General features: G+C 38.1%; 1 protein-coding gene across 1 annotated transcript in view; it reads right to left on the bottom strand.

The window, feature by feature from the left end:
• DOCK2 (dedicator of cytokinesis 2) overlaps nt 1-19400 on the bottom strand; it is a 442819-nt gene that overhangs the window by 422017 nt on the left and 1402 nt on the right. The window contains exon 2 of the mRNA XM_049775655.1: nt 16411-16486. Coding sequence (XP_049631612.1) covers nt 16411-16486 — 76 coding nt within the window. The remainder of the gene's footprint in view (nt 1-16410; nt 16487-19400) is intronic.

Raw genomic sequence — 19400 nt, 5'->3', positions numbered from 1 at the left:
TTAGAAAGGACCACTGTTCAATCCTCCGGCATCCCATATGGTTCCCCAAGCCAGGAGCAATTTCTGAGCACATAGCCAGGAGTGACTCCTGAGTGTCACAGGGTTTGGCCCAAAAGCGAAAGAAAGAAAGAAAGAAAGAAAGAAAGAAAGAAAGGAAGGAAGGAAGGAAGGAAGGAAGGAAGGAAGGAAGGAAGGAAGGAAGGAAGGAAGGAAGGAAGGAAGGAAGGAAGGAAGGAAGGAAGGAAGGAAGGAAGGAAGGAAGGAAGGAAGGAAGGAAGGAAGGAAGGAAGAAAGAAGAAAGAAAGAAAGAAAGAAAGAAAGAAAGAAAGAAATAAAGAAAGAAAGAAAGAAATAAAGAAAGAAATAAATAAAGAAAGAAAGAAAAGAATAAATAAAAGAATAAAGAAAAGAATATATAAAGAAAGAAAGAAAGAAAGAAAGAAAGAGAAAGAAAGAAAGAAAAAGAAGAAAGAAAGAAAGAAAGAAAGAGAGAGAGAAAGAAAGAAAGAAAGAAAGAAGAAAGAAAGAAAGAAAGAAAGAAAGAATGAAAGAAAGAAAGAAAGAAAGAAAGAAAGAAAGAAAGAAAGAAAGAAAGAAAGAAAGAAAGAAAGAAAGAAAGAAAGAAAGAAAGAAAGAAAGAAAACTCAAAGGAAGCTTAACTCAAAAAGAAAGTGGTAAAAAAAAAGAGTATTGGATCTACAGCACTTGCTTTCCTGACCAGTTTATTATTAATGTCATAACTCAGTGTGTGAAAATGCATGTACATGAACCTGTGTGCCTACTGGTCACTAAACCCCCACGACTGATAACAGCACCTGGCTCAGAGTAGAGGTTTGATCAACATTTGATGAACTCTAATAAATACTTATTGAACAAAAGGGACATGAAAATGAAGTTCATGTGTGTCCCTCTTCTGGCAGAGCACTGTCCTTCAGTCTTGGGATTACTTCAAGATTACTTCTAGAGATGCTAACCTAGCTTGTCTGCCAGTTTTGATTGCAGTGATCCTATGACCCCACATAAATTTGTGTCTCACCTGGATCTTACCATTTGCTGACATGTTTGAAAACCAAGTTTCAGCTAATACTAAGTGTTAAGAAACAAAACAATGGGGATACGGTGTGGGGAGAGAATGTTATGGCCTGAAGCTCACTTCTTAAATCCTTGATCAGAGATTTGAAGAATCCCCACTCCAGGGGGAAAACATTTAACTGGCAGTGCCATTTTAGATTCAAGTGTAAAGCATGGATTGAAATGTGCAGGCAGATTGTTTCAAGTCTCTGGGCAAGATGTTGATCATGCCAACACTAAGGCAACATCCTGACATATTGCATCAGGGCAGGTGCCTGTTCTGTTGCAGCGAAAGCTTCTGGAAACAAGGCCAAAGCTCAAATTCAGTGAGTCAGCAGTAATTGAGACAGGATCTCAGCAAAAGGAGCCAAGGAGATAGAGGAGATGTTTTTCTATTGATCAGTAGAGAATAGAGGAATTATAACCTCTACTAATGCTTTCTATGTAGCAGACTCAGCCCCTACTTAGTAATTACCACAGTTCTCATGCTGCATACAATTACTATCATCACCATTCTATAGAGTAGTAAAATGAGGCAGTTATATAATTCAAATCCTTGGTCAATGTAGGTAAGAAGGAGTCAAATCAGGTAGGCTGCTCAAGACTACATGCTGTAACCATTGTGCATATTTAGCACCTACTCTATACTAAGAGCACTAGATCACTTGCTAGATCTTTGTAATAATATGTTAATGCTCAGTTTTTAATGGATCAAAGTGACAAATTCAACAAGAGAAAATTTGGGGTTTTCACAAGTTCTCAAAACAGTGATTCTCTTCCTGCCAGGGTATGGTTCCCTGGCACTGCTGGAGTGACTCCTCAAGAAGAGCAGGAGTAGAATACAAGCACTACCAAGTGTTGACTAAAATCCCCCCCCCAAAAAAAAACAACAAAATTAGTTATTTTCAAATGTGTACAAATTTGCTCCCATAGATATTTAGAGACAATTTTTGAGCAGTGGAGTTAGTTTTCAGACCACACCCAATGATCCTCCAGAGTTACTCCTGGTGACACACTAAGAAATTATTCATGGCAGCACTCAGAAGACCATACTGGAGAATTAACTCAGATAAATTACATGCAAGGCACACACTTTACCTGTTGTGCTATCTCCCAGGCCCCTCGGGAGACATTTTTGCTTGTTATATCTGGATGGAGAAGAGTGAAGGAGATCCTAGCATCTAGCTAGTCGGGGCCAGGAGTGCTGGTAGACAGCCTAGAATGTTTAGGAAAGACTCAAAACAAAGAACTACCTGGCTCCAATATTAATAGTATAAAGATTGATAAGTTCTGTCCAAATATATCATGCTGGGATCTAGCACCTCCTTTTTTAATACTCCTGCAGAGATATATATATATATATACATAAGTTGTAAGTGAAGCTTTATGATAAAAAAAAAAAAAACAAGGACTGGTTTCTCAGCCCTCTGCCTCAAAAGCAGAGAGTTAATTTCTTCACTGGATGCTGCATTAGAAAATTGTTGTTTCTAACAACTACCATGACAATGTTAATGAGTGAGAGAAGTAGGATGCCTGTCTCAAATACAGGCAGGGGTGGGGGAGAAGGGAGATTGGGGACATTGGTGGTGGGAATGTTGCACTGGTGAAGTGGGGTGTTCTTTGTATGACTGAAATCCAACTACAATCATGTTTGTAAATCATGGTGTTTAAATAAAAAGATTATATATATATATATATGTATAATATACAAAGAAAATTGGGATTTAAAGGAAGTGGTTCCTGATTTTCTCAAGCTTTGTGGAATCTAGTTGAAGACACAAATAAACACATAAGAAACTAGAAGTTTTCTTTAAAATGAAGGGCTAAAATTCAGGCCATGACAGCTGTAAACTTTCTGACTCAGAAAGGCCCCAGGAAGAAAGTGAGAATCGAAAGAAAGAAAGGGAGGGAAGAACAGGAAGAAGGATAGAATGAGAGTCACTGGAGAGGTTATGCAGAAAGAGAAGGAAGTAAGAGGAGGGAGAAGTGAGGGGAAACTAGATTGATATGCCCAACATCCCAATGAGGGGAAGTAGAAATATCTGAATGAAGCTTCAAAAAAATACTATAGATCTTGGTGCAATGGCTAATGACAGGGGTCATTATTTAGAGAACAACTCAAGAATACCATTTGTTGCTATTCTCTCATGAGAGTCCTGACAGGGAAAGAATGTAGAGAGATAAAGATAAAAGATGAAACTGCTCATTTGAGCTTTATGAGGCTTCCAGGAAATAATAATAAAAAATAACTACATTTCTATTCACTTTCAGTTCCCTAACCCTGACCACTCATCCATATATGTACTTTCCTATCCATGCATTCATTTGTCAATCTAGTCCTTCCATTCTTGGCTTATTATACACTTACCTACCTATCCACTAACCTATTCATCCTTCTACCCATCCATACACCTACCCTTTCATCTATCTACACATTCATTTACAAATGTGCTTACTTATTCACCCATACATTCATCTATTCACTCATAGATAAACCCATTCATTGTTAACTCATTCATCCATTTGTCCACTATTCCAAACTGTACAAATTTTTCACCAATCCACCCATTCATTTATTCATTCTTTGATTTATAAATTCATCCAGCCATCCACTCACTCAGTTATCCACCCACCCATCCATCTTTCCAATCTACAGCTACTAATTGAACACTTTCCTGGGCAAAGCAATCTTTTCTGGAAAAAAGCAAGAGACATAGTCTTACTATCATGGAGTTTACATTTTATGGAAGAAGTACATAACTAGACATAAGGTTACAATGATATGAGTGATGGCAGGGATACACCTGTCCCTGACCAGTAAAATGGGTATCATTATCAATACAGCTAATTTTCTCAAGTAAAAAGAGATTACTTCTAGATAAAAAAAAACTTCCTAAAAGCAGGAGTCATGACTTTTTCATTCTAAGATACAATACTGAGTTCACAACTATTATTTACCATTGTGTTTTGAAATGAGTTTATCTGATAGACTATGAAAATACTTTTCTTATGTCTGAAAGTTCCCAGGTAGAAGAAATCACATTTGGGGCATAACACTTTGGCTAAGTCCTTTAAACTGGTTTACTAAATAGTTACCAAGTACATTTTACTGGTATCCTTAAGTCATGGGCCTTTGTGAAACTGCACCACAAAACTGTGCATGTGCAACACTTACTATCTAGCAAATTCAAACCAAAGATCACAGGCAGATATCAATCTGGAAGAATTACTGTATCAGAAAGACAAGGTGGCAGATGTTGCTCAGTGGTAGAGAATATGCCCTGAAAGTGTGTTTGACACCCAGCACAAGCAGGTCTGATTCCGGGCATTGCCACCACCATCACCACAACAATAACAAAGACCAGAAATGCCTTTTGGTGAAGATGTGGAATCAAAGAACCCTCAAACTTTGTTGGTGGAAATGTAAACTTGTGCAGCATCTATGGAAAAGTGGTATGAGAATTTCATAAAAAATTGTTTTTACCCTTTAAAAATACAGAAAAAAATATGCATTTAATGTTTAAGGAGTTGCATAAGTTTTATGGCTTTAGATTGCGTTGTGTGCTGCTAAGAAATATTATAATGTATTACAATCCGGGGACTTGAGGGATAAAGTAATAGTACATGGGTTCTGTTTTATTTATCTTAAAATTCTTTGGCTGAAAGTTCAAAGTTAAGATATCAGCAAGGGGACTTCTTCTAAGAATTCTATTTATGGGTGATTGTCCTTCCACTGTAACTTTACCTTGTCCTCTCTCTGTGCATCTTTGTTCTCATTATTAAAAATAAAATTTAAAAAAATACAGAAAAAATGTTATGTGGTTGAAAAATACCTCCCCTTCTAGTAGCCAAAGAATCTGAAAACACTAGTTTAAAAACATATGTACTCATTTATATTCCAAATAGCATGATTCACAATTGCTAAGACATAGAAATAACATCACATCAATGGATTCATGTACCAAGAAAATAAGGTAAGATGATAGGAAGATATGGTAAAGTTAATCAATGTAATAGTGTGACAAGCACTACAATTTTGCTACATGAGATAGCAATACAGTAAGCAGTGAGGTTGTATTCTTTTTTTGGTTTTGGGTCACACCAGCAGCACTCAAGGGTTACTCCTGGCTCTATGCTCAAAAATTGCCCCTGGCAGGCACAGGGGATATGGGATGCCGGGATTTGAACCACCATCCTTCTGCATGCAAGGCAAACACCTTACCTCTATGCTATCTCTCCGGCCCTTAAGTTGTATTCTTAAAACACATAGTATTATAAATCAATAGTAAGTCAATAAAATTTTATTTTAAAAATATTTAAACTCTGCATTTGTGCCTATTTTTATAGAAAAGTGCTTATAATTGTCATTGAATTGCTAAGGGATCCCTGTTAAATTATTATATTTTCTGATGTCCCTGCTAATAACTTAAAATTGGTTATACTCTAAAGATCTCTGCCTTCAGACTATATGTCAACCAGTGGATAGCTGACATGTAATTATAATTAAAGGAAAAGGTAAAAAGAACTTCAGGAAAACAGAAGAGTTTTATTTCAGGGATGATGTAGAATAACTGTGAAAATTAGCACCTATGTCTCTACTTATATATTTTAAAAATAATTTCTTTTTTTTTATTTGGTTTTGTTTGGTTTGGGGTCACACCCAGTGGCGCTCAGGGGTTACTCCTGGCTCAGTGCTCAGAAATCGCCCCTGACAGACTCGGGGGACCATATGGATTGCCAGGTATCAAACCGAAGTCAGTCGTGGTTGAGCACCATGGTTACAAACATGTTTGTATTTGGGTTTCAGTCATAAAATGTACACCCCCTTCACCAGGTCAATGTTTCTGCTAACAATATCCTCCATTTCTCTCCTCCCTCTCTCCCTGCTTGTATTTGAGACAGGCATTCTATTTCTCTCTCACTATTATTGTCATAGTTGTTAGTGTAGTTATAAAAATAGGAGTAAAGAGGGCAGTTTTGTATGTGTTTTTGTGTTCTAAAATATATACCTAGTAGTCGTATTGCTGGATCATATGAAAGCTAAATATCCAGGTTTTTGAGGAATCTCCTTATTGTTTTCCAGAAAGAGTGGACTAGACGGCATTTCCACCAGCAGTAAATGAGAGTTTCTTTCTACCCATATCTTCTCCATCACTGGTTGTTCTTGTCTTATGTGATGTTTGCCAGTCGCTGTGGTATGAGATGATATCTCATTGTTGTTTCGATTTGCATCTCTCTGGTAATTAGTGATGTGGAGAACTTTTCATGTGCCTTTTGACCATGTGTATTTTTCTTTGAGGAAATGTCTGTTCATTTCTTCTTCCCAATTTTTGATAGGGTTAGTTAGATGTTTTTCTTGTTAAATTTTGTCAATACCTTGTATATTTTAGGTATTAGCCCCTTATCAGATGGTTATTGGGTGAATAGTTTCTCCCAGTCTGTGGATGGCCTTTGTATTCTTGTCACAGTTTTCTTTTAGGTACAGAAGCTTCTCAGTTTAATGTAGTCCCATTTCTTTATCTCTGCTTCTACTTATATGGAAAGTATTTCCTCCTTGAAGATACTGTTAGTCTCAATGTCATGGAGTGTTTGCCTACATTTTCTTCTATATAACTTATAGTTTCAGGTCTTAAATAAAGGTCTTTAATTCATTTTTATTTGACTTTTGTGCATGGTGTAATTTGGAGATCTGAGTTTACTTTTTGCATGTGGCTGAATAGTTGTCCCAACACCACTTGTTTAAGAGGCTTTCCTTGCTCAGTTTGCATTTCTTGCCCTTTATCAAAGATTAATTAATTATAGGTATGGAGGTCATATACATGCATATATGTGTGTGTGTTTATCAGTACTAAGCCATTTCTCCATTTCTCCCTTCAGAGTTAGTATATTCTTCTTTTTGTTGTTTTTGTTTTGTTTTTTTGGGTCACACCCGGCAGCGCTCAGGGGCTACTCCTAGCTCTGCTCAGAAATCGCCCCTAGCAGACTTGGGGGACCATATGGGATGCCGGAATTCAAACCACTGTCCTTTTGCATGCAAGGCAAATGCCTTACTCCATGCTATCTCTCCAGGCCCCAAAGTTAGTATATTCTTCTTAGGTTTTAACCTAGTTGACCTAGTAAGGGATGACAGGAGGGTGTTGAAATCTCCCACTATTATTGTGTTGCTATTGATGTCTTCCTTCAAATTTATCAACAATTGTTTTAAATATTTTTCTGGTTCCTCATTGAGCTCATATATGTTTAGGAATGTGATTTCTTCCTGTTGCACATATCCCTTGATTATTAAGAAATGTCCATCTCTAGGGCCAGAGTAATAGCACAGTGGTAGGGCATTTCCTTGCACACGGCCAACCCAAATGAACCTAGATTCAATCCCCGGTGTTCCATATGGTCTTCTGAGTCTGCCAGATGTTTTAGCACAGAGCACTGAACACTGTCATATATGTCCCCAAAACAAACAACAACAAAAGAAGAAGAAATGTGCATCCCTGTCCCTTTTAACTTTTTAAATATAAAGTCTGTATCATCTAATATTAGTATGGCCATTCCAGCCTTTTAAAGTGATTTCATTGCTTGAATAATTATCCTCCAACCTTTGATTTTGAGTCTATGTTTACTCTAACTATTCAGATGTGTTTCTTGTAGGCAGAACATTGGATTCAGCTTTTTGATCCATTTGTCACTCTGCATCTCTTCACTGGTGCATTAAGTTCACTGACATTAGAGAGATAATTGTCATGGGATTTAGTGTCATCTTTCTGTAGAGTTTGGTGTGTCTGTTAGTTTGTCTTGTCTTAAAGTAGACCTTCAGTTCATTTTTTTTTTTTTGGTTTTTGGGCCACACCCGTTTGACGCTCAGGGGTTACTCCTGGCTACGTGCTCAGAAATCGCCCCTGGCTTGGGGGGACCGTATGGGACGCCGGGGGATCGAACCGCGGTCCTTCCTTGGCTAGCGCTTGCAAGGCAGACACCTTACCTCCAGCGCCACCTACCCGGCCCCCTTCAGTTCATTTTTAAAGGCTGGTTTTGAGTCTATAATGTTTCTGTTCTGTTATTTATCCGTGAAGCCTGAAAGTAAGTCTGACTGGGCAAAGTATTCTAGGTGAAGCATTCATTTCATTGAGTTTTGTCACTATATCCCACCACTGCCTTCAGGCCTTTAGGGTTTCTTGTGACAATCTACTGCAAGTTTTAAGGATGCTCCTTTGAGTGTAATTTTCCTTTTTGATCTTTCTGCTTTCAGTATTCTATTCCTATCTATGGGATTCATTGTTGTGACTAGGATGTGTCTTGGAATACTTTTTTTTGGATCTCTTTTTGCTGGTCCTCTTTAGGCATGCAGAATTTGGTTGCATGTAGTCTTTAGTTCTGAGAGTTTCTCTACATTGATGTCATTGACTTGATTCTTCCTAGGGATTTTCATCCTGGGTCTCTGGGATTCTAATGATTCTTACGTTGTTTCTGTTGAGTTTACCAAAGACTTCATCTGTTCACATTCTTTGAGGATTTTTTTTTCATTGTCTGATCATTAGTTTTAAGGCTCTTTCCAATTGTTGTATGGAGTTGTTATGCATCTCTTCTTCCAGCTCATTGATTCTGTTCTCAAATGCTGTTACTTTGTTGAAGCTTTCCAGTGGTTCTATTTCTCCTACCATGTTTTTCAGTCCTATTATTTCCGTTTGGAGTTTTCTCAGTTCTACTTTATATCCTCACGATCCTTACTTGTGGTTCTTCAGTTCATTCCATGCTTTCTTTAAGATCTATAAATATCTTCCATATTTCATTTTTAAATGAACCACCAAATAGGTGGTTGCACTTTTCAGATCATTAGAGCTGCTATTTTAATTCTCTAAGCAGGGTTGAGGCCTGTGTTGTTTCTCTAATATTACCCTTATAATGTGGTGCTTTCTACATGTTGTGCTGAGGTTTGTTAACTAGAAGTGCATGGTCTCGGATTCCATACAATTTGGGTGAAATCGTTCACATGTGTTGATATGCTACACTCTGCTGTAGGGGGAGGGTTCTCTGTTCTTTGGAACAATGTTCCTGCATGTGCATGGTGCCACTGGCAGGTCAGGGAGGTCTCTACGTTTTGGTATCTTCATCAGTGAAAGGTAAGTCAAAGTACAAATTGGACTTACACTACTCTTTTACTCTAATCCTTATATCCAGTTAGTAGGAGTATTTCATTTGTTCCATATCCAACACAAACATCTCTAATATATACATATCTTACACTATTCATGCATCTTTCTGATGGATACATTATATTTTATCTAGTTTATTGTAATGGCTTCCTGCTTTCACATCCAACCCCACATCATCTGTTCCATATAAGTGAAATGAGAAGGACCAGAAACATAATATAACAGCTAGGGCACTTGTCTTAAATGTTATTGATCCAGGTTCTATCCCCAGAGATATCATGGTCCCCTGACACTGCTAGAAGTTATCCCTGAGTACAGAGCAAGGAGTAAGTCTCAACTGAGCACACCTCTAAAAACAACATGGGGCTAGAACGCTAGTACAGTGGGTAGTGCATTTACTCTGCATGCAGCTGGACTAAGTTTAATTCCTATCTGGTCTTCTTCCCAGCATGCCAGGCGTAATTCCTGAGTTCAGAGCTAGGAGTAACCCTTGAGCACTGACCAGTGTAGCTCCAAACCAAACAAAAAAAGTGATATAATAATCTTTCCCTAACAAGAGATCATCCTCAAAACCCTACAATGCTCCATTTCCATTTATTCCACGTAAAAAATCTATTACCTTAAGCTACCTATCAGGTACTACATAATCCAAACCAACAAATTACTGCTCAGTATCATTTTATTTGACCTGATTAGGATCCTGAGATACCTAGACAAGTCATATTAACAACCTAAATTTTTTTCAATCATCCTAAATAGGCTTTGATCCAAAAACTAACTCAGTGCCTTTGAGATATATCTAGTGAGAAGCTTGAGAAAATGCCCATACTGTCAGTCAAATCACTCTCCAGTCCTAGTATCTATGACTAAGATTTCAGCACATTTATGCTGGAACATACCACTAATGGTTCACCTTGAATGTAGTTTCATTAACACAAGTTTCAGCACTGGCATCAGCATGTTAAGCCAAAGCAGAAGGGGAGAATGTCATAGTGGAGTCATCAGAGCAAAGAATGACTTTTTCCAAGAAGAACTAAAAACTAAGTCTGACTTAAGATGCCCCAAAACTCAGTATGACAGTTTCTGAGCCCATATAAACTTAATTAAGTATGAAAAAGAGAAAGGGCCTATTAAATGGAACATTTGTATTTATCCATATTTCCCTGGAGTTGGGTGGCAGTAGGAATTATCATTTCCCATTTGCCGAACATAGACCATAGGATATAGACGGATGCTCTAATTGACTAAAGACCTGTAAGTGAGAAAAGACCTATGATTAAATCAAATACCTGTAAGTTATTAAAAACTAAAAAACACAAAAAAGTTAAAGGCCCAGAAATTAGTAGAACATTTTGTGACTGCATTGCCTATATATATGTATATATATATACAGTAGTAATAAAAGGATACTGTTCTCAGGAAGAAGTAGAATTTAATGAATACAATGTTAAGGATGATCCAAACATAGACATTGTAGTTTAGGGCAAGATAGTCAGTGTCTAATGAGGTTCCCATAAATCTAAGGATTAGGACAATCTGCTTATGTGAGCAGTCAGCCTAGAACACACACCTAAATTATTCCATATTGCCTAAGAATTTGTGGTATAAAGAAATTAGATTTACAATCTAATTTATTGCACTAAACTAGGGCTGCTTCTGTTGCACCAGGCTGATTTCCTGGACCTGTTCTTTTTTCTTTTTCTTTTTTGGTTTTTGGTCCATATTCGGCAGTGGTTGGGGCTTTATTCCTGGCTCTGCTCTCAGGGAGTATGTCTGGAGGGAACACTGCTTCTGAAGATCAGATCAAAGAGAGACATTTCTGGGAACAAGTTCAAAAAAGAGAATTGGTCTCCATAGAAAACATACAAGCACTAAGATCCTGCTAAAGGATTTTCTTTGGAAAACTTTTTGATTTGGTTCTCAAAGATATTCTTATATCAGATAGTTCAAGACTTTCTCTTCCATTCCCACTTACAGAAGAAATGTTACAATAGCAAAGATCACAACTTTTTTATGTGTTTTTTATGTGTTTTTTTATTTGTCCATGAAGATTTCTTTTGTATTTTTATGTGTTTTTTTATTTGTCCATGAAGATTTCTTTTGTATTTTTGTTTTTATTTTGTTTGTTTGATTATAAAAAACTACACTAGCCCATACCTCACCCCCAGTGCCTCAAAATGTAACCATATTAAGGATCTGATTAAATAAAAATGAAACTATTGGATGGCACTCTAATTCAATCTTTTGGGTATCTTACAAGAGAAAGAGATGGTAGCAAACACTAAATGGCCATGTGAAGACAAAGATGTGAGAAGAGAGAAGCTTCATTAGAAACTTACTGGCTGACACCTTATTCTTAGACTGTATAACTATAAGAAAATATATCTGTTCTTTAAGCTACAACGTCTATGGTGTTTTTCTTATGGCAGCCTGAGAAAATTAGTATCTCCTCACAGATATCCTTCTTCTTATCTTTCTTTAGGAATGGAACTCTTAATTTTTAGCTGTATACATGGCCTCCTGCATTACAAACTGATTTTCCAACCTTCACTTGCAGCTAAGTGTGGTCATATGATTAGGTATTAGCCAAAAGGCTATAAGAGGAAGTATCAAGCAGGCCTGTGAGCAACTTAGTTTGCCCAAAGTAAAAGCTGCCCTCTTTCTAGATAAATGCCATGCCCTCATTATTCTGGCAGGTTGGGAGGTAGATTTGAAGGCTAATGCCTTATTAGTCTTGCTCAGAGGGCAGAAGCCTTGTGTCAAGGAAGAAGTTTGTGTGATAGAATAAGCTGCTCTAGCATCTCTTGTGGACTATTTTGGGGGCTTATATATAACAGAAAACAACTACCTTATCTGTCACTATTTTGGAGCCTTTTTGTCACAGTAACTCCTAACCAATGTGTGGTCACTTATTCTTTCTACCTTCTTCTCTTTGTTTTCCATTCTCAGTCAGTATTTCCAGTGAATACTGACAAGAGTTTCAGACAGAGAAGATTAAGATAGCAAAAAGAAAAAGGGGATGTTAATTATAAATAGACTCCTGCTATGGTTTCTCTTTCAAGGCAGTGGTCAACTGTTACTCTTCCTTTCTTTTATTCCATACCCAATCTCTGTTCACCTCTCAATAAATACATTGACTTCTTTTTTTTTTTTTTTTTTTTTTTTTGGTTTTTTTTGGGGGGGGCCACACCCGTTTGACGCTCAGGGGTTACTCCTGGCTATGTGCTCAGAAATCGCCCCTGGCTTGGGGGGACCATATGGGACGCCGGGGGATCGAACCGCGGTCCTTCCTTGGCTAGCGCTTGCAAGGCAGACACCTTACCTCCAGCGCCACCTACCCAGCCCCATACATTGACTTCTTACAAGTGACATACTGCTCAAAAAACACTGCACACAGAAGGAAGTTCAAAATTAACTTCAAGCACTCTTTAGTCTGTAATTTGTATCTCTAATGTTCTTTTTTACCACAAATAACTACTAAAACCAAACTAAAGAATTTATTGTTAAACTCATATGCTACACGTATTTCAACCTGCTACCTCTGTCTATAAAGTCCTTCCTCCAACAAAATGTCCACCTAGTTGGGACTAACCTGGGGTCAGAAGAAAACTAGGTTTAAGGTCTAGCCCAAGTATGTTAGCATCACATGAAATCTGACCTTGGTTTTTTTCACCTGCAATTGGGACAATAATAATAGTAAGAAAAAGAATAAGAATAATAATAAACACTGGTGAAGATTGTTGTACATAGTATAGCTCAATCATGAACAACTTTGTGAAAAAACTATTATGAATAACCTTGTAATCATGGTATTTAAATTAAAAATTAAGAAAAACACTACCTCATATAGCTGTTCTGAAGTAAAAAAAAAGATATACAAGATTTGTTTCCTTTCTTTTCTACCTTTTTTTAAATTCCTTTTCTTTCTTTTATGGTGCCAGGGTTCAAATTGAGGTATGAAGGCATTGGCTTTAACATTGAAACACATTCTTGGTCCTATAAGAATACTCAGACCTACCAGATATCTTGTTTTGAGTCTTGTTCTGTTCGTTTTTTTTTTTTTTTGTTTTGTTTCGTTTTGTTTTTTGAAGAGGGTGAGGAGATGGTGGGGAAGAGCAGCACAATTGATGGTGCTCAGGGGACATGTGAATATTCCTCTTATTACACTATACCCAATAGTCCTCTCTGGAATGATTATGGAATCTATATGAAGACCCCTTAAAAAAGGTAAAAAAATAACCTGGTTACAGATGTATATGTCATCTGACTATACAACAGAAGAAAAGATGAGTAAGAAGTCGTTCTGGTAATGAAGTTATCTCCTATATATCCAGTCCTGTAGAAAGACACCAGCACTCTTATCAGAAGGCCAGAGCTTCCTCTGGCCAATCTACATGCCACTGTCACTGATCATTTTTACAAAGTTATTACAAGATCCATACAAGAATAAGTCTTATAAACTGTATCAAACTATCATCTTGTATAGTACAAGGTCTGATTTGGTGTTTGAATACATTATCCTATGTCTTTCTTTCCCCACCCTGCTACTCAGTAGTTCTCTTTCTCACTTTCATTGACCAAGTCATGGCACTAAATTTTCTTTCAGTATATATTCCATTCAATGATCATATCAATCTCATGATAATAATTTCACTATCTTCTTTCACAGAAAATAAACCAGGGTCAGTTGGAACTCAGTTCTAATGTACAATGCAGCCTTCTAAACTAACACAAACAACCATACAGACATAGCATTACATATAACACTTCATGGGTAAAACAGTCTTCTTTACTTCTTTGCCACGCTTTACTTTACTTTTACTTTATTTCTTTGACTTGTCTATGGAAACTCTATTCCACTTATACCCAGTATAATGGAATGATGAAGTATATGTAAAGGTTCCATAAAGAAATGTAAAATAAACTGGTTACAAATATATGTCATGTGACTATACAACAGAAGTAAAAAGATGAGCAAGAAGTGGTTCTGGTGATGAAGTTATCTCCTATAAATCCATAAAAACACCAGTGCTCTCATCAGAAGAAGGCAAATAACATACCACCCTCACTGATATTTTGTGAGAAAGCCAAGCAAAGTTAAGATTCTACTCCTGGGAAGCTGCCTGAAAACTCTGGAGAGGTTTCAAGCCTCTACCTCCTCTCCTTTTTACAACTGTAGATCACTGTCTTCTTCCAAGACCCCAAAGCCATATTCTCAGATGTCTGTCATAGCATGTTTTGAGATAATAATTTAACATATAGATTTTTAAGAAGCACAGAACACAGACTTATCTGTAAGTAGGAACAGAACTCAAACCCAGTAGTTACTTCTCAGGCACTGTGCTTTCTGTTCTTTCAACTCTAGGGACACTTCAACGTAGACTCAGCCTTGCTTTTTTCTGATTGCAGAAAAGAGCTAGAGTATCCTTTCTTCCTCTTGACAGCCCTCTTCAGGACAGAGATTCCTCTGAGGAGCAGGCATCTACTAAGAGCTTTCTGTCTCCTATATAAGAGATCTTCTGCCTGCTCTCTTCATAAAATAGAAATTTCATAAGCATATATGAAAATGTCAGCTCTACTATCAGATCAAAATGCCTCTAACCTGGGGACTAACAAAACTCCCAACATTTGAGCACAGAGGAGGAATTTCCTCTGCTGAGGAGGAGAGAGCACAACTACATTTTGTATATCCCTATCCTATTACTTGATGTTAGGTTCTCAAGTGGACCTCCCAGCAGAGCTTTGTACATTCTCATTTTAGGAACTTTTATTCTCCCACAACCCTAGGAATCCAGTGTTGTTACTAAATCCTTTAAACAGAGACTGAGGCCTGCGTAATATTAAGTAATTTTACCTCAGGTTTAGGGATGAGAAGTATTGGAAGTCAGAATAAAGAACAGGCAGTCTGGCCTAGCACCATGATCTTCCTTATCACAGTACAGGGCTTGCTAGCAGTGACCTACGAAGGGCTTAGGGCAGATGTTGGGACTCAGTCTTATTTGTTAAGTGGCCCAGGTACTTGGGATCATCAATATTGTCTTTTGTTAGCCAGAACACTTTGCTGTTCTACCTACCGGTCTACCTCCAAGCTGGCCCCTCCACTGTTCAGAAGCCCTTCATGGTTCTCCATGCTAAAGAGGGGAAAAGTCTCAATGTCTTATCCTTGTATGGTCTTCCAAAATGTGGCTCCAACTTTTTGTGCAAAAATTTATTCCTCTGATGCATCCTTGCCTCATGGAGAAAGGTATTCTATACTTCTTTCCTGAATATGAATTTCTGGACAGTTTTCCTCTTCTAATTAGTCCCTCTACCTACAATGGTAATGGTTTCCTTCCTTCCATGAACACCCAATGTGGAACCAGGGTTTGAGAAACTTTGAAGTTAAGCACAGTCTATACTGACTAGTTCAAACATTTCATTTTAAAGAGAGGGATGCTGTAAAGGAATTAATTAGAATTTGGTTCCTAAGTGAGGATCATTCATTTCCAAGCACTCCATAGTAATCTACTGTCCAGTAACTTTACATCTCTCAAGGCAGTGTTGAGAAAATCATGAGTTCCAGTGTCTTTCAAGCTCAGTTCACAACTCTTAAGATGGAATTCAGCATATGGGTCTGCCTAAGTAGCAGACTCCTGAGAGATTTTAAAATTCATGCTTAAGTTCCAAACCACAATGAGTCTATGAGAATTGCACCACAGATGCCACTTAGTAGGCAGAGTCCCAGTACCTGAAGGCTCCCTCCCCCCAGCAACCACTTCCGCCCTTGAACTACAGGCAGAGGCCCTGTGAGCTTAAATAGTTGCAACTGATGAAGCTGATTTTCTGGAGCTCCACAGAAGAACTCTAGGACTGAGTAAAAGGTCTTATCTTCCAGCCTCACGCCTCAAGCCTCCAAAGCCCGATGCTCTGCTAAGCCAGAGGTCATCTAACCCAGGAGAATCAGACAGGGGAAGCTGGCAGATGGGTGTTACTTTTGATAGGAGTGGAGGGTGGCACACTAGGCCAGGCAAGTCTCAGTCAGACGGGTGAAAAGGGGTAGTTGGTCCTGCCATAAGGTGAGGGAGCTACCAAGTAAGCCCTTGAATCACAGAATCCTGCCAAGTGCCCCTACTGTTGGCTTCCACAGCATCTTCCTATGCGCTGTTCTCTGGCTACCTGCTTCTCCCTGCCAGTATCCCTTACCCACACCTACCCACTCCATGCCGTTCCTTGTCAGTTCTGCGCCAGGGAGTCATGGCCGAGCCGTGGGCCTGAGTCGCTGAGTCTGCCTGTGGGGAAGCAGTCAAAGGGTGGCTAGGCAATGTGCAGGGCCCCACTTCCTTCCTCTTTTCAAACTCCCTCTCAGGGCCCGCCCTCACTCTACACCCCAGACCTCCTCCCTCTTCTCCTCCTCTCTCAGGGGCGCAGCTGAAAGCTCCTGGCTAGAAGGTCAAAGGCCTCTTAGCAAAGCAGGACCATCCTAATCTTTCTGCACCCCAAGAAAATGATTAATAGCCAAGCCTGAAATACCCAGAGCCACTACCACAAGTTTAGAAGTCCCCTGGTAGCTAGTAATTGAATAGAACCCTCCACACATTCACCTCTTAATTTGACTTTGAGGTAAGATGTGAATTCAAACTCAGACTTATCAGGTATAAAACTAAGAAAAATTATCTGATCTTTATAAGCATCATCTTCTCATCTGTAAAATGGGACACTAAGTACCTATTTGTTATGCTTATTGAGAAGGTTAGAAAAGACATTGTATACAGCAAGTGATATGTTAGAGTTTTATGAGATCTAGAGATTATATTCATAGTGGGTGATACACCAGAACTAAATACCAACCTGGAGATTGGTATGACTTTGGAGGATAAATCCACATGAAAATCTGATTAGAACTCAGAAAAGTCTCCTCTGAAAACACACAAGCATGACATTTACCTTTCAGTGCCAGGAGGTTATGGCTAACCTAAAAGTCATCCATGGTTCATCACATAAAGAGTCCTGAAGGTCAACTAATGAAGACATTTCTCTACAAAATGTTTTTTTTTTTTTTTTTTGCTCCAGGAACAGACTCTATCAAGAAATATAAATATGGGGCTAGGGATATATAGGGCTTATAATAGTCTATCATATATATGTGAGAGAGGAAGTAAAGAAAGGGAAGAAAAAGGGAGGGGAAGGAAAGGAAAAGAAGGAAGGAGGGTCCCTGTAATTTACAGTAATATCATTGAATTGAAGTCTTATCTAATTTTTTTATTTTTTGTAAATCTCACTATTCCTTTTCACCTTACACAAGAGAATCAATAAACTAGATTCGGCAATATCAGTTGACAGGCAGCTATGGCTGTCAAATATTAAGTTCATTTTATCTGAATTACTTTTCAGTTTCAAGCAACACAAATTGGACAGTAACAGCTGAAGCAATGTGGATTCCACCAGAGAAACAAAACTGGTACAATATATAAAATGGACAAATGGATTTTATTGCAATGAATTAGCTAATGTGACTATGAAGCTCACTAGGCAAGTCTAAAACTCTTTAAGCAAACCATCAGAAAGATAAGTCTGGAAATTCAGGTAGAAGCTGAAGCTGCTGTGTATACAAGGAGTCTGTTGCTGTTTTGAGGTCATATCATTGAGAGCAAGAGCTATTTCTAGCTGGGGGAGGGGGTCCCCTGCATGCAAAGCATAAACTCTAGCCCTTTGAGTCATTCCCTAGTTTCATAGGACAGATTTCCTTTCAACTAATTGAATCAGACTCACACCAATGATAATAATCTCTTTTAGGGGCCAGAGCAATAGCACTGCAGTAGGGCTTTTGCTGCATGCGGCTGACCCAGGACGGACCTTGGTTCAATTCCTGGTGTCTCATATGGTCCCCCAAGCCAGAGCGATTTCTGAGAGCCCAGTCAAAAGTAACCCCTGGGTATCACCAGGTGTGGCCCCCAAATAAACAAACAAACAGGCAAAGAAAATATCTCCTTTTCTTAAAGTCAACTGACTTCATGCTAAATGCATCTTACAAATAATTTCAAAGCAATAATTAAATGATTAAATGCTGGGGATGTCTCTCCAAGTTGATCATAAAACTAACCATCACTGCAATATTTGAAATTATACATTAGAAGATGGTAAATTTTTCCCATAAAAGAACAAACACAAGGGTACTGGAAGGTACTTCTACAGTAAGAAAAAATAAGTTTCATAATTTTGTAGTGATAAAGATTCAAAATTTTATATTAATAGTCCTATATTTTGCAATTTAGGAGTAGTCAGTTCTGAAGATTACATTTTACTTCACTGGAGTTCAAAGCTAGTGTTCCCTATCTTTGAAATATCAAAATTATTCATCCATAAGTGAAACTGACCCCAAAAATTTTAGAAACCAAAAACTTGTCTAAACAAGAACTTTTATTTCCACAATTCTTAAGAAAAATTTATTTTGTTTACCCTCTCTCCTCAAAGTCCAACCCTCACTTTGTTTATGTCTAAAGATAAAAATGCTTATATCTTGGGCAGAAGCGGTGGCGCAGCGGTAGGGTGTTTGACTTGCACCAAGCAATGATGGACCAGGTTCAATCCCCCAGCGTCCCATACAGTCCCCCAAGCCAGGAGCGATTTCTGAGCGCATAGCCAGGAGTAACCCAAGAGTCACCTAGTGTGGCCCCCTCAAAAATGCTTATGTCTTAAGGAGTCTGGCAATAAAAAATATATTGCTTATCCTAATGTTCATATAGATATACAACCTACCTGTGTTTATTTTATTTTAATTTTTTTGGACTATACCCAGAAATGCTCAGAGTTAGTCCTGACTTTGCACTTAGGAATTACTTTTGGTGGCGCTCAGGGAACCATATGGATGACAAAGATTGAACTCTGGTTGGATGTGTGCAAGGCAAATGCCCTTCCTACTGTATTATCTCTCTAGTCCCAACTTTCCCATTTCAAAAATTTGTGTCCTTTCTGTCTTTTTTCTATAAAAACTTCTTCTGATCATGCATAAAACATGGGTACTTTTAAGATGAGTCCTTCACCATTTTCAATATTGCTAATCTGTTGCCAGCGAAACTTTCTCAACCCAACACTATTTCTCTCTTAATCAATCCTCCAGCTGCAGTGGAATGGAACCTACATAGTTTCATAAGTGATGATCTATAAAATTGGTTTACATTTTTTATCCTTGAAAATGTCTTTTCA

Source organism: Suncus etruscus, chromosome 6 (genome assembly GCF_024139225.1).
Source record: "Suncus etruscus isolate mSunEtr1 chromosome 6, mSunEtr1.pri.cur, whole genome shotgun sequence".
Taxonomy (NCBI): domain Eukaryota; kingdom Metazoa; phylum Chordata; class Mammalia; order Eulipotyphla; family Soricidae; genus Suncus; species Suncus etruscus.
The sequence above is the reverse complement of the archived record's forward strand: the minus strand, read 5'-3'. Positions and strand labels throughout refer to the sequence as shown.